Source organism: Petromyzon marinus, chromosome 19 (assembly GCF_048934315.1).
Source record: "Petromyzon marinus isolate PM22_M1 ecotype Great Lakes invasive population chromosome 19, UKy_Petmar_22M1.pri1.0, whole genome shotgun sequence".
Classification (NCBI taxonomy): Eukaryota; Metazoa; Chordata; class Hyperoartia; order Petromyzontiformes; family Petromyzontidae; genus Petromyzon; species Petromyzon marinus.
This window is the reverse complement of record NC_133685.1, coordinates 2,365,845-2,388,379: the sequence shown is the minus strand read 5'-3', so window position 1 is coordinate 2,388,379 and position 22,535 is coordinate 2,365,845. Positions and strand designations below refer to the sequence as shown.

The 22,535-nt window shown below is 52.9% G+C and overlaps 1 protein-coding gene across 1 annotated transcript; it reads right to left on the bottom strand.

Moving 5' to 3' along the window:
- Nucleotides 1–616: 616 nt before the first annotated feature.
- LOC103091860 (uncharacterized) lies at nt 617–19,369 on the bottom strand. The gene is made up of 2 exons (XM_032957294.2): nt 18,309–19,369; nt 617–5,289 (listed from the first exon to the last, which is right to left on the bottom strand). The coding sequence occupies exons 1-2, from the start codon at nt 19,156–19,158 to the stop codon at nt 4,994–4,996; spliced, it is 1,146 nt and encodes a 381-aa protein (XP_032813185.2). The 5' UTR covers nt 19,159–19,369; the 3' UTR covers nt 617–4,993.
- Nucleotides 19,370–22,535: the final 3,166 nt, after the last annotated feature.

The following is a 22,535-nucleotide window of genomic DNA, read 5'->3' as shown; positions in this document are numbered from 1 at the left end:
CGGCCGCAGAAGCGCATCTGAAAGCAGCGCGCGATGCGTCGGCCACGGTCCTTGCCGTGTCGGGTTTGTTCGTTGTGCAGCAGCAGCAGCATCACCACCACCACCATCAAATGATTGCCCATTTTTGGTTCATTGTGATGATTTGTAACTGCAAGGCGCGATGATGACGATCTGTAATTATGACGTGATCCTGATTCTATCCGTGATCATTGTGATGACGATAATTGTTTTGATGATAATGCGCCCGTGATGAGCACCGGTTATTATCGGTAATTACGAGACGTCATAACGATCGCTGATGACGATGACGATTGTATGATTATAACGAAAATGATGTCACGTGGCGAATTAGCTCGGATGATCATGTTCGACTTCGATGATCGTTGTTAATGATCCGTGGCGGTGATGATTGCAGAGTTGGTCTATGATAACAACCCTGGGATAATGATTATTATTATGATGTGGCTATTCTCCATTGTCCCTGGTGACGTGCCGGCCTTCATTGGTGCTCGATGTGACAATGATTATCAGTATCGATGGTCTGTTCATGATGATGATGATGACGACGTTAATGACGGCGCCTCTCGCCCAGGATTCGCAGACACGTGCACTCAGCTCAGTGTTTAATGTCGCTTTATTCATTATTCATGAGATCAACGCACACATAAACAAAGAACATACGCGCGCACACACAGAAAGACGAGGAGCGCACATCATAAGCATACACACAGACATACGAACTCAACATACACAAAGCAAAAAAAAACACACGAAGACAAAGATCCCCCACATAGCCTTAACAGACTGTAGGGGCAAGTGCTGTTAGCGAGCACCTATGAAGGCCGGCACGGCACACGAGGGGGTGGGTGGCAACCACCACGCCCGGCCGCCTTTGTCTCCCCAGTGGCGATGTTTACACATCGCACCAGGTACTCATTTGAGGCTGAGTCGACCGAGGGGAGGCCCAGGACTGATTCAAATAATCGTCGCTCAGGTCGCCGGGTTCGTAGTGCAGTGCGCTAGCCACTACACTACCGCTCCCCACATACACACAGACAAGCACACACGAGCATCACACATGTATATACACAAGACACACGGGCAACACACACACGCAGGAGATGCACACACTCACACACGCGCGTAAATACACAAAGACAGGCACACACACGAGACACTCTCTTACGGGATTGTTCACTCTCACCTGCATGCACGCGCACGCCCTTAAATACACGTCGACAAGAATCTGAGACATTTATACCCTGTCTGTGTCAGGGGCCGGGGGGACGCGGGGTGGGGGTCTGTGCCAGGCTAGGTGTCTTTACACAAAACGGCATACTTCATATTGCAGAGTAATACTATTACAATTGCTATGACTAGAGTCTAACATCACCACCATCATCATCAACATCATTTATTGTGACGCAGTCACGTGGTCTGTGGGGTGCTCAGTTGTCACCACGTGATCGCGCGACACGTGGCCACGTGCTCACAACAACCAAGCGCCCCGAGTGGCAGCCTAAAGTAAACAACTATTCACAACAACAACAAACGACACCAACCAGCAAATAAATATCGAATAAGTTACATGGGGCCGCCAATCCACTAGTGTAATGTAACTCGCTACAGCGGTCTAACACTCACGCACTAACACGCACGCACAAAACATATCAACAAGCAACCGCACGCCACTAAGTGGCGGCGACGTCACCACAGATCCTGGTACCAGGCTAGGTGCACTTTGAGGCGATGCCACATCCTCACACACGACTCTCACACCCTCGCAAACGCGAGCGAGCGAGACAAGGACTGTACTCATACACGACACACATTGACAACACTCTCAGGGACACGCAAAGATCCCCTGGGTAGCCTCCATAGGCTCTTGGGGCAAGTGCTGTCAGCGAGCATCAGTCAACACACTCTCTCCGACGCACGATATTTCGTGTTTAGTTTGTTGCCCTTCCCCCGCACCTCCGATTAGCGCTGTTGGCTACGTACGGTGCGAAAGAAGTTCAACATACCACACTTACCGACAAACACTCTCACACACACAAACCCACGTACACTGACACGCATTCTCACACAATATGACTAACACACACTCACTATCTGACAAACACTATCTCACACACAGATCCCCCAGATAGCCTTCAACAGACTGTCGGGGCAAGTGCTATATTAGCGAGCATCTTATGAATGCTGGCACGGCGCACGACGGGGTGATGTGGCCAGCACCACGCCCGGCCGCCTTTGTCTCCCTGGCGCCCATGTTTACACGCGCGTTGAGTCGACCCATGGAAGGCCCCAGGACCGGTTCGGTTATTCGTCACTGATGTTGGCCGTGAGCGGGAACCCACCTCAGGTCGTCGGGTTCGTAGCGCAGTGCGCGAACCACTGCGCCACCACTCCGTACCCATACAATGACACACTGGCACACACTCTTTGACACACGCATTGACACACACACACACACCTCACGTGACACAAGCACACTCGCATACAAAGATGCAGCTACCCTGTGTAACCTTTTTAGACTGTTAGGGCAAGTGCTGTTAGCGAGCACCGCCTATGAAGGGCGGCACGGCAGCACGAGGGGGTGGGTGGCCAGAACCACGCCCGGCCGCCTTTGTCTCCCCAGTGGCGATGATTTTACACATCGCCATCGGGTATTCATTTGTGGCTGAGTCGACCTAGGGGAGGCCCAGAACCAGTTCAGATAATCGTCTCCGATGTTGGTTGTGAGCAGGAATTGAACTCGGCTCGCCGGGTTCGCATCGCGCTAACCACCACACTACCGCCACCCCCCCCCCCTTAAAAAACACATTCACTACAAAGATAAACACCCCCCGTATAGCCTTAACAGACTGTAGAGGCAAGTACTGTTAGCCAGCACACATGAAGGCGGGCACACTGACATTTGCAAAAGACACACACACAAACACTGACAAAGACACTGCCACACAAAGATCCCCCGTGTAGCCTTAACAGACTGCTGGGGCAAGTGCTGTTAGCGAGCACCGACGAAGGCCGGCACGGCACACGAGGGGGTGGGTGGCCACACACACACTGACATACACACAGACAGTGACACACACACCGACACACTGACACACACACACACCGACACTGACAGACGCAGCGCCTTCTGCGAGCAACTGCTCTTCGCATCGTCATCATCATCGTCACCACGAGCCGGGTTCGTCAAGACAAAGACTTTTGTCGACGCGTAATATAAGAACAATATATCGTTGTGTATATATAATGCGAGCAAAGGCTCGTGTATTAAGGAATGTGTGTAGGACATTGGAGGAATGCAAGTATATGTGGTGGGTGCGTATGTATGCGTACACGTGTGTGTGTGTGTGTCTTGTATACGAGTGTATCGGTGTGTGTGTGTGTATTTAATTACCTTTCCCTCCGGATTGTAACAACGGCTCTGCGTTATTTTCATGAAGAGGTTGGGGAAGGGGGGGAGGTGTGGTGTGCGTCTTATAATCCGGTGCTAGGTGTACGCTGTGAGTGTGCGAGCGAGCTGTGTGATTGACCATATTTCTATAACTTTATTACAGCCACACACTTGGCGATGCGTATTCCTCTCCGAAGCGTCTCATAATCCGTTATGTGCGTGCGTGTGCACGCGCATGTATCATACGCGTGCATCATTATTTCCACGTGTGTGTATGTATATATATCAGTTTGTTTTCAATACGTGTACGTACATGACATCTTTATGATTCTAGCATTTGATATTGATTGCTGTTTTGGTTGCATTTAAATTAGTAGGCGCTTATTGTGCGCAGTCCGCTACTTCCCGTCGAGGCTCGCGGTTCGGGCTCGCAGGCCGCCCCTAGTTATCACTGCGTTTGTTTGGCATTGCCTATAATATAGTAATATTATATAAATACGCACCGTCTTGCTTGATGGTGGTCGTTAAAAGACAAAAAATGTATCGGTTGGAGCGGCACTCCGCGTGCGTGCGCTCATTACGTTGAACTTCTTTCGCACCGTACATAGCCAAAAAAAATCCCGTGCTAATCGGAGGTGCGGTGTGTTGAACTGCAGCTGCGCTGCCGTGAATGACGGCAGCGATTCCAAATGTGCTGACTTACTATTGTTGTGTGTGTGTCTGTGTTGTGTCTCTATGTATAACGTAAGCGTGCGCGCGCGTGCGTAGCTCGCGTGCGTAGCTCGCGTGCGTAGCTCGCGTGCGTAGCTCGCGTGCGTAGCTCGCGTGCGTAGCTCGCGTGTGTAGCTTGTGTGTAGCTCGCTAGTGTAGCTCGTGTGTGTAGCTCGTGTGTGTAGCTCGCGTGTGTAGCTCGCGTGCGCGTTGTTTGGTATCGCCTCGTGCGTATGTGTCTGTGCGTACGTATTACGCACGTATTGTACTGTGCTACGCTTGTACCTATCGGTATGCGTCAGTTCATAAGAATAAATAAGTGCCCTGATACTGACAAGCAGTACCCACTTTCACGCTTTGCGCGTGAACGACACGGAGGGAGCCCTTTTTGCCAAATCCACTGCTGGATGAGGGCCTGGGCCCTGGGGGAGGAGCTATTTCACCAGGCTGGTCAGTGCGGGTTGTTTAAGCGAACTTTATACCCTGTACAAGTGATATCTCAACAGCAGCATCATCATCATCATCACGTGCGCACATATCTCAGCCATCATCAGCAACAACATCATCAACATCACACGTACAGCCGTCTAAGCCATAAACAAAAACATAATATCATCATCGTCACCAACTCGACCATTGACATACGCACGAATATCTCAGCCATCATTATCAACAAACGGTAACATCATCACCACCATCACTATCATCAACATCACACGCACACCCACCTCAGTCACCACCATCATCACCAACAACAGCAGCAGCAGCGATACTCCCCGCCAACACCGACAGAAAAAGCGGATCGTGCGCGACCATTCGCGACCCACGACAGATCGACATTCGACTACCGCAGCCGACCAAAATCCACCGACTTTAAGTCATCGTCATCGTCGTCACGGAGGCAGCTTGCACGTCGCCCGCCGCCGCCGCCGCCGCCTTCACCTTGGTGTTCGGTAGTCGATGGTCCTTCTTCCACTTCATGCGCCGGTTCTGGAACCAGATCTTGATCTGGCGCTCGCTCAGGCAGAGCGCGTTCGCCACCTCCACGCGGCGTCGCCTCGTCAGGTAGCGGTTGAAGTGGAACTCCTTCTCCAGCTCGAGCGCCTGGTGCCTCGTGTAGGCGGTGCGCGCGCGCTTCAACTCCCCGTTTCCACGGCAGCTCGGAGCCACTGCGAGAACGGTGGCCGTGGTGGCCGTGGTGGTAGTGGTGGTAGTGGTGATGATGGTGGTGATGATGGGGGCAGTGATCGTGGTGATGATGATGGGGGTTGTGGTAGTGGTGATAATGTTAATGATGGGGGTAGTGCTCGTGGTGATAATAGTGGTGGTGGTGATAGTGGTGGTGATAGTAGTGGTCGTGGTGATAATAGTGGTGGTGGTGATAGTGGTGGTGATAGTAGTGGTGGTGGTGATGATGGGTGCAGTGATTGTGGTGATAATGGTGATGATGATGGGGTTAGTGGTAGTGGTGGTGATGATGGGGATCGTGGTCGTGGTGATGATGGGGGTAGAGATCGTGGTGATGATGATGGTGGTAATGATGGGGATGATGGGGGTAGTGGTGGTGATGATGGAGGTAGTGGTAGTGGTGATCATGGTGGTAATGATAGTGGTGGTGGTGGTGGTGGTTGATGGGGGTGGTGGTGATGATTGGGGTAGTGGTGGTGGTGATGATGGTGGTAATGATGGGGGTAGTAGTGGTGATGATGAGGGTAGTAGTGGTGATGATGAGGGTAGTAGTGGTGATGATGGGGGTCGTGATGATAATGATGGTGGTGACAGTAGTGATGTTGTTGGTGATGATGGGGTAGTGATGGTGGGGGTCGTCGTAGTGGTGATGGTGGTGGGGATAATGGTGGTGGAAGTGATGGTGGTAGTCATGGTCGTGGTGAAGTTGGTGATGATGAGGGTAGTGGCAGTGGTGATAATAATGGTGGCGGTGATGATAGTGGTGGTGATAGTGGTGGTGATGGGGGTAGTGGTGATGATGGTGATGATAATGTTGGTAGTGATGATAGGGGTTGTGGTAGTGATGATGGGGGTTGTGGTAGTGATTATGGGGGTTGTGGTAGTGGTGATGACGATGGGGGTGATGTTGGGGGTAGTGGTGATGTTGGGGGTAGTGGTGATGATGGTGGTGGTGGTGATGATGACGATGATGGTGGTGTTGGCCACAAGGTTAACACGTTAGACATCATCACCGCCACGCTGGAGATGCCATTATGACGCGAGAATCATGCGTACTCTCGATTCGATTAATCGCTCCTCGTGAACCTAGCCTGGCACAAGCACTGCGGTGACGCTATCGCCACTTTGCGGCGAATGGCAGCTTCGTGGTAGGTGGTGTTGGCGATGATGCTGATGATGATGGTGGTGGGGATGATGACGATGGTGGTGGGGATGATGACGATGGTGGTGGGGATGGGGATGATGATGATGATGACGATGGCGGTGGTGATGACGATGGGGATGATGACGATGGTGTTGGGGATGGGGATGATGATGATGACGATGGCGGTGGTGATGACGATGGGGATGATGACGATGGTGGTGCCGATGACGATTTACATTGTGGAGCGTCATGATGTAACCACGATAATCGGGTCATCGCGACCCAAGCATCAACACCATGACGGTGTTGATACTGCGGTATAACGATTACCACGTGATAGCATCAGGGCAGGACCTCCACCCGTCTGTGGAACGTAGCAGCAGCCGTGCCCTTTGAGCCGTGACCCGAATACCAAACGTCCCGAATTATCGTGATCATCATCATCATCATCAGAAGTGTGTGTGTGTGTCTGCGTGTATTATTCCGTGTTATGACAATATTGCCGCGACATGCTGCTTCGTTCGAGGTTTCGTTGCCAAGCTTTCGACGCAGGAGGCACGCTGCGCTCATTTGCTCCGCCACCACATCCGCACCGCCAAACAAAGACCCCCCCCCCCCCCTCATAGCCTAATAGGTGCTCGCTAACAACACTTGCTTGGCACACGCACCATGAACACCACACAACGACAAAGATCCCCCTCCGCTTCGTATAGCTTAAACAGACTGTTGGGGCAAGTGCTGTTAACGAGTAGCATCTATAAAGGCCGGCAGGGCACACGAGGGAGTGGGTGGCCAGTACCACTCACGTACACACACACACTCACGTACACACACTCACGTACACACACTCACGTACACACACACGTACACACACACGTACACACACACGTACACACACACACGTACACACACACACGCGTATACACACGCACGCGTATGCACACACACGCGTATACACACGCACACACGCGTATACACACGCACACACGCGTATACACACACACACACGCGTATACACACGCACACACGCGTATACACACACACACACGCGTATACACACGCACACACGCGTATACACACGCACGCGTATACACACGCACACACGCGTATACACACGCACACACGCGTACACACACACGTACACACACACGTACACACACTGACTCGGACACAAACGCAGTTATTCAGATACAAGAGATCTCTAGACTCTCACTCACACACGTAAACAAAATAAAAGATTCAATCTCAAGGGATAATCAAGGTGAAATATGTTGATAAATTAAAAAAAACATGTGTAAACAAATATATGCACACACTTTACTTTCTCTCTAAATTAACACACACGTACCACTGTACACACATAGGTACACACATACAACAACAACAACAACCGCCATTCGCCACTAAGTGGCGGTGACGTCACCACGACGCTTGTGCCAGGCTATGTGCACCGTGAGGCCACGTGAAGTGTCGAACGCCCGCTGGCAGGAGGTCACTGGGCAGACCCAGGTGCCACGGGTCGACTGACTGAGATGACTGAGATGACTGGCTGATGCACCACCTGTGCCCCCTACTGTGGCAACCTGCTGTGCTTTAGCCACCCGGCGCTCCGCTCGTTGTTCTGAGCGTCGCTCCTCCGCTCTCCGTTGTTGTTGGAGGGCGACTGCCTCCAACTGCCCAGTAGCATCCTTCACGAGCCTCCTCCACAGAGGCCGATCTTGACACCGCTGGTACCAGTCAACGGCAAGTCCACTCAGCTCCACGTCCTCCTGTACCACATCACTCCATCTCTTCTCTAGCCCGTGCCGCGCCCGCTTAGCCCCCTCAATCCGGCCAAACGAAAGCTGTTTCGGCATGCGGTGGCTGGGCATGCGGGCTACATGACCCAGCCATCGCAGCCTTGCCTGCCGGAGGAGCTCACCGATGGGACCCTGCCCAGATCTTTCAAGGATTTGTGAGCTCCTCACACAATCCAGTCTGGTTAAACCCAGGATGGATCGTAGGCAGGCCAGCCTAAATGTTTCTAACCGGCGAAGATGTTCCATTAGGGGGGTCCACGTTTCGCAAGGGTAGAGAAGGGAGGGAATGACCGTGGCCGAGAAGACCTGAAGCTTAGTGTGGAGCGACAGACCAGGTAGCTTCCACACAGCGTTACGCAACCGATGAAAAGATATTGCTGCTCGACTGATTCGGAGTGAGACCTCTGCTGTTAAACTGGAGCCAGTCATAAGCACACTGCCCAGGTATGGGAAACTCTCCACTCTCTCCACAACTGCCCCATCACCGATTGGGAGTTGTGGGGGTGGAGTGTCCGATGGTACAAAATACCCAGGCAGGTGCTTAGTTTTGGTGGGGCTGATGGTAAGGCCCCACCTCTTAGTGGCACGCTCCAGTCTCAGCAGCAGCGTCTCCAACTCCTCCTCTGACTGAGCAGCTATTACCAAATCATCAGCATACATAACGTGGTTGAGCAATAGGGAGCCATCCCTTGACTGCACCCGGGCATCGATTAGCCTCCCATTATATCTGTACCATATGGAGATTCCCCCGGTACAGCTATTGAAGGCTTCACGAACTACGTGGTCAAAATAGATGTTAAATAATGTGGGAGCCAGAGGACATCCCTGTCGCACCCCAAGGTGTACAGGGAATGGCTCTGACTCCCGGCCACGTAGTTTTACCCGGGCCCGCTCACCATCATGAAGGTCCTTAATGATCGTGAGCAGAGGGTCAGGTACTCCAAAAGCACGAAGAACGACCCAGAGCCCAGGCCTACTGATGGTATCATAGGCCTTGACCAGGTCAATAAAGCAGAGATGTAGGTCTTGCTGGAACTCCCTACACCTCTGCTGTAGCAGACGGACAGAAAATATGGCATCTGTGCAGGACCGCCCTTTCCTGAAACCGCATTGGGGCTCCGCAAGCCTCTCCTCAGCGTGCCTGGCAAGGCGATGCTGAATAATCCTTGCCAGGACCTTTCCCGGCACACTGAGGAGTGAGATGCCCCTGTAGTTGTTACAGTCTGTGCGGTCCCCCTTCTTAAAGAGGTCAAGACTGTTGTTCTGATGTCATATAGGGCAGTCTGTGCACAAACGCCACCCTCCCTCAGCATTTCGCTTGGGAGTTCATCTCTGCCTGCTGCCTTTCCTGGTCTTAGACTCCGGATCGCCTTCAGTACTTCCTCAACAGATGGCAATTCAGCCAGCCACTCACAGGGGGCGACTTCTTCCAATATTTGAGGCACCGCAGCCTCAACAGGGTCATCCTCACTTTGTGTCACGATGCTTTCCTGGCTGAGGGATTTTCCCTCCCCCAGGACCTCACAGAAATGCTCAGCAAATCTGCAAACCTGTTCCTGGGGGTCGGAGATTGGATCACCGTTTTTTCCCCTAATGATGGTAATAGGTGTGGCGCTGCAGGTTACTTTTTTGATGGAGTTAAATAGAGATTTGTGATCGCGGGCCACTGAGGCAGACTCCATCTCTTCAGCAACCCGCGACCACCACCCATCCTTGCAGCGCCTCACGGCTCTCCGAACCTCCGAGCGAAGGCAGCGGTAAGCCTCATTCTCTGACGTGGGATTCTGTAGCCGATGACAGTGGGCCTGTCGCTTTTTCTCAACCATCCTGAACACCTCCTCTGTCAGCCAGCGTCTCTGGGGAGGTCTGGACCGCGTACCCAAAGCAGCCAATGCAGCTGCATGAGTGACAGTCCTAAACCTCGCCATTTACCCTCGACATCAGGAGGAGTGGGGGACGATGCCAACCCCAGCTGCAGGCGATGATGAAATTCTCGCTTGCAACTTTCATCAGATAACTGAGACCAGGCCACTTTAGGTTGGAATGGGGTCCTGGGTGTCCACCCACCACTGGAGCGGAAGAATGGCAGGCGCATATCACAGATGACAAGTCGATGGTCAGATGGCATATCAGCTCCACGGTAGGTCCTGGTGTCAAGGACATGGGCTCGCATTCGCTGGTCCGTCACTATGTAGTCCAGAAGATGTTCTTGCTTGGACCCGGCATGCATCCATGATGTTGTGTGGATGCGCCAATGTTGGAACAGCGTTTTGATAATTACAAGCCTATGGGCTGCACAAAAATCTAGCAGCCTCCTACCGTTGTTATTGAGCTGATCTGGCCCATGCCTTCCAATCACTCCAAACCAGGTGCCAGCATCAAGACCAACTCGGGCATTGAAGTCACCCAACAAAATGACTTTATTCCGAGGGGCCACTTTAGCCAGCACCTGTGACAGGAGGTCATAGAAGGCATCTGACTCATCGGCTTTGCCTGCATCCCTCCACGGATGTTCGTCTTCGGTGGGGGCATAAGTAACCACGACCACCACTCCTCACCTCCGATTGATGGGAAGACGAGCCCAAAGTAGCCTGGGGCTTACAGCTTCCCACACCTCACCGTCACGTTCCCACGCCCCCTTCATTCTTTTGTTCAAAAGAAGAGCCACACCCTGTTGTTTGGCAGTCTGCTGCCCCGAGTAGAGGACTGTCCACCCCTCATGGTGGCAGGAGTCAGAACCGGTCCACCGGACCTCCTGAATGCCACAGAGATCCAGGTGGTACCAGTCCAGCTCCCAACAGAGGAGTGGCAGCCTCTCCTCCGCAGTGAGCGTTCGAACATTCCACGTGGCCACACGAAGTAGCTTTTCGTTGTTTCTGGAGGAGCCCCGAGGGTAAAGATTCAATCTCATGGCTCCGCCAATTCGGGTTTGGCCAGGAGACATCATAGACGCCTGTTCCCCCGGGGCCTCTGGCACAAGCTTATTAGTTAGATATTTTAGACCTGGTTTAGTGGTAAATTTTTGAAGGTGGAGGGATTACCAGCCCCTCGCACCCGTCCAGAGCCCCCGTTTAGCCCCTGTGGTGGTCACAGACGCCATGAGGGGAGGAGCCAATCGGAATTGGCCCTCCCCCCACAGCACTGTCCACGACAGAGTTGCCCGTCCGGCACCGCGAGGAGGTAGGGGGTTGTTTTGCCGGACTAGTTGGTGAGTTAGTGGGTGAGTTAGTACACACACACACACACGTACACACACGTACACACACACACACGTACGGTGTATAGACGTACACACAAGATAGGGCCCAACGGTACCAAAACGTTAAGCGGACAGCAACTAACAGCACCATTATCACGCGGCACCATCAAAGTTTGGGAGCGGAAAAGAGAGAACACGGATGACGGGAGGAAGGATGACATAGTGGAGCGGTGCGAGGGACCTGCAGTGTGGTGGTGATTGGGTGAGTTAGTGGGTTAGTGAGTTAGCGGGTGAGTTAGTGGATTAGTGGGTGAGTTGGTGGGTGAGTTGGTGAGTGAGTTGGTGGGTGAGGTGGTGGGTGAGTTAGTGGGTGAGTTGGTGGGTGAGTTGGTGGATGAGTGAGTGGGTGTGATGTGACCTGCAGCGTGGTGATTGAACAGTGCGGATGAAGAGGCCAATCAGACCACGTGACAGGCCGAGTCCTCAACCTGGGTGGACCAGTCGAGTGGCGTTCACGGAGGACAGTAACCATGGTGGTCGCCATGGTTACTGCGGTGGTAGCCATGGTGGTAGCCATGGATACTGTTTGGGGTGGGGGGGGGCTATAATCACGCCTGGCCGCCTTTGTCTCACTCACACACGGAAGCACGTGCACATACGCCGCCACACGGTGGAGGAGGTGGAGGAGGTGGAGGTGTAACAAGGGCAGTGGCTCTCCATTCACACAGACGTGATGATGTCTGTGGTGATGATGATGATGTTTGTGATGATGATGATTGTGATGATGATGATGATGTTTGTGATGATGATAATGATGTTTGTGATGATGATGCTGTTTGTGATGATGATGATGATGTTTGTGATGATGATGATGATGTTTGTGATGATGATGATGTTTGTGATGATGATGTTTGTGATGATGATGATGTTTGTGATGATGATGATGTTTGTGATGATGATGTTTGTGATGATGATGATGATGTTTGTGATGATGTCGATGATGATGTTTGTGATGATGATGTTTGTGATGATGATGCTTGCGATGGAAACTCCTCAGAGCCCCGAGGCCGCGAGGGGCGCGTCCATTCTCGACCCCCGCATTCCTATCTCTCAGTCTCCCGTCTCCCCACGTCCCCCATCTCCCACTTGCCGTGTCTCCTCTCTGTCCCTGCGTCTCCACTGTCTTCCATTTATCCTGCCTCCTGTCCTCCCCTGCCACCCCGCGTCTCCCCGCGTCTCCCCGCGTCTCCCCGCGGTGTCTGCAGCCTCGCGGTCCCCGCGTGGCGGCCTCCGCCCGTACGAGGATCGCTGTGCGAGGCCGCCGCGCCGCGTTCTTCTCCCGTCGTGCGCGTGCCCTCGTCTCCTCCACGGCGTCCTTCTTCATCCCTCCCGCGACTCTCCCCTGTCCCTCCCGCGACTCTCCCCGTCGTCGTCTCCGCCAGTAGACACCAGCGGTGGGACGACTTCCACTGACCCCCTCCTCCTCCTCCTCCTCGACCCCCGCGGCTCTTCGCCACGTGGTTTATGATCTCGCCGTATAAACTTCAAGTGGGAAACGCGTTGCGCCAAAGCGGCGGCACTAAACATTTTACGAGCTCGTGATGGCAACGTGCGGCGCACGCTCGGGGTCGTAAATCTTCCCACCTTTGTCTCTCCTCTCCTCCTCCTCCTCCTCCCCTCTCTCCTCGACACAGTCGATACCCTCTCCACACCGGCTTATCTCCCGCTCCCTCTGCACTCTTTCGTCGTCTCTCTTCTCTTTCCCTCCTCTGTCTTCCCCACTCTCTCGCCATTCACGGTCTCTCCGCACTCTCTCTCACCCTCCCCACTGTACACCGCGGCATCTCTCTTCTCACACTCGCTCTGCACTAGCTCTCTCTCCCTATTCCCACCATCTCTCCACTCCACTATCCCCTCTCTCTCTCTCTACTCTCCACCAACCCTCGACGCACAACTCTCTTACGCTCTCTCCTCTCTTACCTCCGCTCTCACCTCCCTTCACCATCTCCCACCCCCCCCCCCTTCTCTCTCTGTGGGCTCTGGTAAAGTCACCCCGCTACCGTCAAAACAACCCACAGCGACCACCCCATGGGTCCGGGTCGGAGGCCCCTTCATCCAGCAGTGGATTGATCAAGGCGCCCATTCACGTGGTGATACGAAGGACCGGCCTATCGACTGCGGCGTCGCGCTCTGCGGGGGAGGCGAATTACTCGGCTCACCGACGATGCTTTGGGGTGGTGGGGCGAGTGCCTTGCGTGAGGTCTCGGACGTCTGTGATGAAAGAGCTTTACGGCTCATCGGATTCCTCTAGCGTAAATAAATTTTACTCCGATTCTATGAGGAAGTGGCGGTCACCGTGGGTGCCCCCCGAAGCGCGGAATGTTATTTCGGACCATGTCCTTTGTTTGTGTCCAAGCTCGAGAAAGTTAATTAATTGGTAGCTCAAATATCAGCTCGCTATCCCCTCCTTGAACGTCATCAGAGTCGAGTCACGTGGACCACGTGTGCAGTGCATATACGTTATATATTGTAGTGTGCGTGTATATATATTACGGATACGACGATAGAACACGTTCGTGCATGGCGAATCCTACGGGTGTACTATATATATACGTATACTGCACACTCGTGCATAGATGGGCGCATGCACGACGACTACCAACAGGTACGATACAATACGCACAGAGCGACACTGCACGCGTGTGTACAGACACGCGTGATACACACACGTGGACACATTAATACACACTCGAATCTCAACACCCTCCACTCCGCCTTTCTCCACCCAGCAAGCTCTTCAATCGGCAAGTCCACCCACATGGTGGGGGTAAAGCGTGGGTACGCCCCGCCTCTTCCGAGGACACATCCCTTGTCAGTGTGGAAGAGTAGACCAAAATCACCCTCGGCAGCTGCTACTGCTGCAGTGGCGTCAGGGAGCAGTTGCAGGCGCGGCGCCTTTAGCCTTTTAATTGAGGAACGGAGGGGGGCAAATTCGCCACGCGGTGATGCGAGGCTCGCCGTGCCGTTAGCACAATCTTTGAGCGTGCTGATAAATCGGTGCATTCATTACAGACTTTCTGAACCGGTAATCTTTGTTTTTTTTAATCACGGTTACCGGTTATTGTTTAACAACCCTAGCAAGTGTACACACAGAACAACACACGTAATAAAACACATTCGTTTACATAACTCGCAATATACGGCACACACACTCATAAAAAGACAAAGATCATCCCCTGTATAGCCTTAAACAGATTGTTGGGACAAGTGTTGTTAGAGAGCACCCATTAAGGCCGACACACGACTACGCGCGGCCGCCTTTGTCTCTCCAGCGCTGACGTTTACACATTGCACCATTGTAAGGCGCGAAATAAGTTCAACAGCACGCAAACAACGGCATGCATAAGGCTGAATCGACTTGGGAGAGGCCCAGGATCGGTTGAAATATTTCTCACTTATTGGTGCCTGGGTTCATCGTGTAGCGCGCTAACCACTGCACCACCGCTCCCCCATACCCAATCATACAGACTCGGGCACACACAATCATATATAGGCTCACACATATACTCGTATGAACACACGTGTACACACAAACATATACTACGCACAATACATACACAATTGCACATACCATAAACGCAAACCTGCATGTACACACGGTACATACACGCACGCAAACTCACACACAGTATAATTATACACACAAACACATCACACGGTTAATTCGTTGATATATATAGCCAGTCACTTATATACAGCTACAATCACACATACAAAGCACACACACACACGTCCACCCTATACACGTTGCCTGTGATAATGACATGACTGATGCACTTAAACACACCGAGATGCACGTGTAGTCGAAGCGGGCTGTCGGGACAAGTGCTGTTCGGGAGCGCCTATGAATGCCGACAATGCAATTGCAAAGGGTTGATGTGTCGGTCAACCCGTCTCACTCGGGTTGTGTGTGTGATGTGGTCTCGTGCGTTGAGTGGGGAGCGCTAACACACCGCACTGATTAGCACTCCCCACTCACGTTGACCGTGAGTGGGGAGTGCTAACACACCGCACTGATTAGCACTCACCACTCACGTTGACCGTGGCTGGGAATCGAACTCGTGTGGTCCGGGTTCGCACCGCACTATGCCGACAAACTGCGCCACCGCTTCTCCACGGCGCGAACACACGATGACAAAGATCCCCCGGATAACCTTAACAGACTGTTGGGGCAAGTGCAGTTTGCGATCGCCTACGAAGGCCGACACTGCAGTTTGAATGGGTGGTGTGACCACGGCCGACCGCCTTTGTTTCCCCCAGTGCCGATGCTTACACGCGGCACCAGGGCACTAATTTGAGGCCGAGTCGACCTAGGGGAAAGCCCAGGACCGGTTCAGATATTCGTCGTTGAGAATATTTTCGCCCCCCGCACCAAGACGCATCCACACATAACCGTATATACAAGACACTCACACAGTCACGGATACAAACCGAAATACACAGAGACATGCCCACGCATCTACAGTATAAAGACACTCACACAATCACATTCCCATGCAGACACACACAACACACACGAAGAAAAAGATCCCCCCATATATAAATCCTTTTAAAGGATGTTGGGGCAAGTGCCATTCGCACACAAACACGTGCACCCCCCACCCCACAATACATACACATAGTCGTATATCGACACACAGGCACGTGCACATCCACCCACTCACATCCACACACACCCACAGTTATATACACACAAAAGACAAAGATCCCCCGTATAGCCTAAACAGAATGTTGGGGCAAGTGCTGTTAACGAGCACTTACGAAGGCCGGAACGGCACACGAGGGGGTGGGTGGTCGAGACCACGCCCGGCCGCCTTTGTCTCTCCTATTGGCGATTTTTACAGGCCGCACCAGGTACTCGTTTGAGGCTGAGTCGACCTAGGGGATGCCCTGGACCGATTCAAATAATCGTCACTGGGTGTTGGCCGTGAGCGGGAATCGAATTCACAGCGCAACGCGCAAAACCGCGACACGAACCAACAGTCGCCGTTCACCACTCAGGAGCGGCGACGTCACCACGACGCCTGTGCCAGGCTAGGTGCACTTTGAGGCGACGTGAAGTGTCGAAGGTCCCGCTGGCCGGAGGTGACGGGGCAGACCCAGCAAGTGCCATGGGTTGACCCACCGAGATGACGACTGGCAGGCCGATGCACCAGCAGCTGCGGACCCCGCTACCGCACCCATTCACACAGAGTTCTAACACACACACACAGAGTTCTAACACAGAGTTCTAACACACACAGAGTTCTAACACACACACAGAGTTCTAACACACACACACAGTTCTAACACACACACACAGTTCTAACACACACACACACAGTTCTAACATACACACAGAGTTCTAACACACACACAGAGTTTTAACACACACAGAGTTCTAACACACACACAGAGTTCTAACACACACACAGAGTTCTAACTAACACACACAGAGTTCTAACACGCACAGAGTTCTAACACACACAGAGTTCTAACACACACAGAGTTCTAACACGCACACAGAGTTCTAACACACACAGAGTTCTAACACACACAGAGTTCTAACACACACAGAGTTCTAACACACACACAGAGTTCTAACACACACACACAGAGTTCTAACACACACAGAGTTCTAACACACACACAGAGTTCTAACACACAGAGTTCTAACACACACACAGTTCTAACACACACACACAGTTCTAACACACACAGAGTTCTAACACAAACACAGAGTTCTAACACACACACAGAGTTCTAACACACACACAGAGTTCTAACACACACAGAGTTCTAACACACACACACAGAGTTCTAACACACACACACAGTTCTAACACACACAGTTCTAACACACACAGTTCTAACACACACACAGTTCTAACACACACACAGTTCTAACACACACACAGAGTTCTAACACACACACAGAGTTCTAACACACACAGAGTTCTAACACACAGAGTTCTAACACACAGAGTTCTAACACACAGAGTTCTAACACACAGAGTTCTAACACACACAGAGTTCTAACACACACATAGAGTTCTAACACACACACAGAGTTCTAACACACACACAGAGTTCTAACACACACACAGAGTTCTAACATACACACAGAGTTCTAACACACACAGAGTTCTAACACACACACAGCCGTAACACACAGAAACGTAACACACACGAAGAGACGTAACACACCCAGAGTCCTAACACACACAGAGACGTAACACACACACATCGCCTTAACACACCCAGAGTCCTAACACACACAGCCGTAACACACACAGAGACGTAACACACACACAGAGCCCTAACACACACACAGAGTCCTAACACACACACAGAGACGTAACACACACAGAGACGTAACACACACACACAGAGCCTTAACACACACACCCAGAGAGGTGTAACACACACACACAGAGGTGTAACACACACACACCCAGAGAGGTGTAACACACACACAGAGGTGTAACACACACCCAGATGTGTAACACACACAGAGGTGTAACACACACACCCAGAGACGTGTAACACACACACAGAGGTGTAACACACACACACCCAGAGAGGTGTAACACACACACAGAGGTGTAACACACACCCAGATGTGTAACACACACACAGAGGTGTAACACACACACAGAGGTGTAACACACACCCAGATGTGTAACACACACACAGAGGTGTAACACACACACAGAGGTGTAACACACACACCCAGAGAGACGTAACACACACACAGAGGTGTAACACACACACCCAGAGAGCCGTGACACACACAGAGACGCGCACACGCCGCGCTACCTGTATTCACGTGTACCTTCTTCATCCACGGGTAAACCACCATCGCATCCTCCCTCGCCCCGCGCGACGCCTGCGGCTGCTGCTGCTGCTGCTGCGGCTGCCCGGGCACCCCCGTAGCAGGGGGAACCCCCTCGTCGAAAGGGACCGGGGACGCGAGGTCCCGAGCGCTTATCCCCTCGCATCGGATCGAGGGGTCCGCCAACGCGCGGGATAGAATCCCCGAGAGGCCGGCTCCGTGGGCTCGCTCGCAGCTGTAGATGGGGGCCTGCGAAGGCTGCTGTTGTTGCTGCTGCTGCTGTAGCTTGTAATGCTGTTGATGATGATGCTGCTGCTGCTGGTGCAGCTGGTGATGGTGGTGATTATTGTGTTGGTGTTGCTGATGCTGTTTGTGCTGCTGCTGATGATGATCGTGGTGCTGTTGCTGATCACAATCGGGAAGCACATCCAGCTGATGATCCCGATGAGCATCATGCTGCCGCTGATGATGATGGCCCTGGTGATGATCTTGATGATGGCCATGATGATGGTTGTGATTCTGATGATGATGCTGCTGCTGATGGTGCTGCTCTTGCTGCTGCTGATGATGATGATTTTGACGATTTAAGTGGCGGGCTCCAGCCCTTAGCGGCGCAGTCAAGGGAGGAGCGGTTGCGTTTGCAGAGCAGAGCTCTTCGCTCTCGTAGAAGTCGTGGTCGGCGATGTAGTGGTCGTGGTGGTCGTGGTGGTGATTGTGGTCGAGGTGCTGGTGGTGGTGGTGTTGATGATCATCGTCGTCGCGTAACTCCTCGACGCAGGCGGGAAACTTCGTGTCCACGAGTCCCGCGCCCGGGGTCGCCACGAACGAACTCATGGTCGTAAATTTGTGTTTGTGGGGGGGCGACGATGGGAGGGGGTGCGGTTGGGGGGGGCGGAAGGAGGGGGGAGCAGGCGAGATTGCGGGGGGAGTCGGGGGGGGGGGGGATACGAGGCGGGGGTTGTGAGACGGGCGGCCGTAAAAAAAATCTCAGTCGAATGTTTTATTTCCAGATTTCTGCTTCGCGTTTAAACTGATCCGCATAGACACGCCCCGTCCACCCCACCGCCCCCCCATCCCCTCCATCTTCCCCCTCCCCCATCCCCTCCCATCGCCCCCATCCTCTCCATCATCCATCCACCTCTCGGAACATGCGTTGCAGTGTGACGCTGCGTCCGTGCAGCGCTGACGACAACACGCAGGGCCTCATTCGCGCGCGTCGAAACAGCGCGCCGGCAAAGGGAAACGCGTGGATAATGGACGACGTTCCGGGCAGTGGACCTACTTCAAAGCTTTTTTTGCCTCTATCTACCTATATATCGATGTGTATGTATCTCTCTCTCTTCGTTCCTCTGTGAATAATTGGGAAGTCGACTGATGGTGACGTACCCCCGTGAGCTCGTCCAATGGGAGAGCGAGGCACGGATTGACCAAGCCGCCAGCTCCGCCCCCGCCAGAGAAGAATTTCGTGGTTTTCGGAGAGCGAGGAGCGAATTAAAGACCTGGGTCCGGATTCGAACCGGGTGACCAGGTACTAAGCTGGGTGGGGGAGTTGGGGGTGTATTTTTCAGTGAATAGGATAGCCAAGGGATTATTTGAAGCCGTAACATTACCAACGGAATCATCACCACCATCATCGTCATCACTACCGTCATCATCACCACCAGCACCATTATCATCACCAACATCATCACCATCAGCACCATCATCACTAGCACCATCGTCACCAGCACCATCATCATCGTCGTCACTAGCACCATAATCGCCAACAGCACCATCATCATCACCAGCACCATCATCATCACCAGCACCATCATCACCAGCATCATCACCACCATCATCGCCACCAGCACCATCATCATCATCACCAGCATCATCACCATCATCATCACCACCAGCACCATCACCAGCATCACGATCATTGTTACCAGCATCATCGGAAGTATTATCCGGGTCGGCGAACCGAATAACTGCAGTATTCCCGTAACCGGCATGCCACATCCAGTAGACCTCCTCTCGCCACGACCTCTGGCCAGGAGTCCGCGCACCTCCGATTTTGCGCGGTTGACTACGTACGGTGCGAACGAAGTCAAACGTGCGCACGTGCACGCGTGGGCTCCACGCGGTGGCAGGAAACGATTTGAGCGAGAAACGAAGCGCTTGGCGGAACTGCCGCGGCGCCGTTTCGCTCGGGCCGCCCTCGCCAATGACGGCCGCTAACCCAGCAGGATGGTCGTTTAACGAAACTGAACTCTGCCGATGAGACCCCCGGAAGGTGGAAATAGGTCCGGGAGGCTTTACCCGCGTGAATGAATGAATGATGGTGGACAATGTTGGTCTGGAAAGACGCGAGGCTGATGGAGTAGAAGATTGCGCATTTTGGTAGTTTACGTGTCGACACAAAACGGGGAGTTGTGCTGATATTTGCCCATGACATTCAGATGTCACGCACGTGTCACGTATATGCCACACGCATGTCACGCACACACACGCCACGCTGCTGCTCAACAGACAATGACTCTCGTACATGCATATTAGGATACATAAAAAAAATTCAATTCAACACGTCCGTCAATAGCACTACGGCTTTTAACGAAAACGGATGTAATGGGCGATGTTTCTGGAGATGACCCTTCTTCAGCACACGGATAAAGACGTCGGAGAGACAGAGTGGATAATAAGAGCTCGAGACTTTCACACCACGGGGCCCGATGGGAGTTAAAAAACATGTTTTCAGATCAGCGGGGTGTTTTTTGTTGCTCTATTTGGTAAATGTGACTTCACAGCACACGGGCGTTTGGACATTCGTCTAGCGGCCTCTAGCGGCTGCAGGGTAATCACGTGAACCCCATTATACGGTACAATAAATATACCTATGGAAACAACGATTTACCCGACACGCATGTATCGTGAGCTTGGTCGTGGATGTTCATTATCTAAATGAGCGAGCCCGACGTTGCTGATGAGACACTGCGAGTCGAAACCGGTCCAGAGCGTTGTTTGTATCGCACCGCAATGCTTATGGTTTTGTGGCACTCCGGGAATGGCCGTGCGTTAGACGGGATGTGTAAAACTCGTTTATATTTATGTTGCATGCGGAGGGACGGACACGTGAAGGAGATGTCTGCTTAGTGAATCGATTCATCGACAAGACTCGACGCGTCGGCCTATGCGAGAGACGTCGTGCACGTGCTGGCGGGTTCGTGGGTGAATGGGTGGTGGTAGTGATGGGTGGTGGTAGTGGTGGGTGTGGTGGGGGGTGTGGTGGGGGGTAGGGGGTGGTGGTGGGTGGTGGTAGTGGTGGGTGGTGGTAGTGGTGGGTGTGGTGGGGGGTAGGGGTGGTGGTGGGTGCGGTGGGGCAGCGGTTGGCGCGCCGTGCTACGAATCTGGTCAACCCGAGTGCGATTCCCGCTTACGGCCAACACCGGTGTCGATTATCTGAGCCGGTTGTGGCCATCCCCTGGATCGACTCAGCCTCAAATAAATACCTGGTGCGATGTGTAAACATCGCCATTGGGGAGACAAAGGCGGCCGGGCGTGTGCGTGGGCAAACCCACCCCCTCGTGTGCCGTGCCTGCCTTCATCGGTGCTCCTCGCGAACAACACTTGCCCCCAACAGTCTGTTTAGGCTTTACGGGGGATCTTTGCCTTTCTTTGGTGGGAGGGAGACGTGGGGTCAGACCGCCGCAGCTGCATCACGTGCTCGCTCACACGGACCCGCACCGGTACTCGCCTACCTGTGGTGGTGGTGCTGCTGCTGCTACCACCTACCTGTACTAACTCGTACCTGACTACCCAGTGCTGCATTTCAGCTGGGACAGGCCGGAGTTAGCCGTTCCCGGAAATTGTTTTGGCACATAGCCACAAAAACACAGCTGCCCTTATTTAGCGACATTAACTCGCTTGTAGGACATTGCGAATATATATACACCCTATAGGAATATAGGGTACAACAATGTACTGCAATTGTGGATAGGTTAACGCGCCTTGTATTCTAGTAGTAGTGCCTTACGCCGGCAATCCCGACTCCAGAGCCATCCACGACGCGATCAGGAATATATCGAGTGAGAAATGAAGCCTCGTGCCTACCCACACGATTACTTGCCTATCTCCGCATAGTCACCGTCGTCAACCATGATTATCGGCCACGCTCAATCTACTGCTGGATGAATCCATACCCCCGTGATTCCGTGATACAACAATCCGCGCGGCAC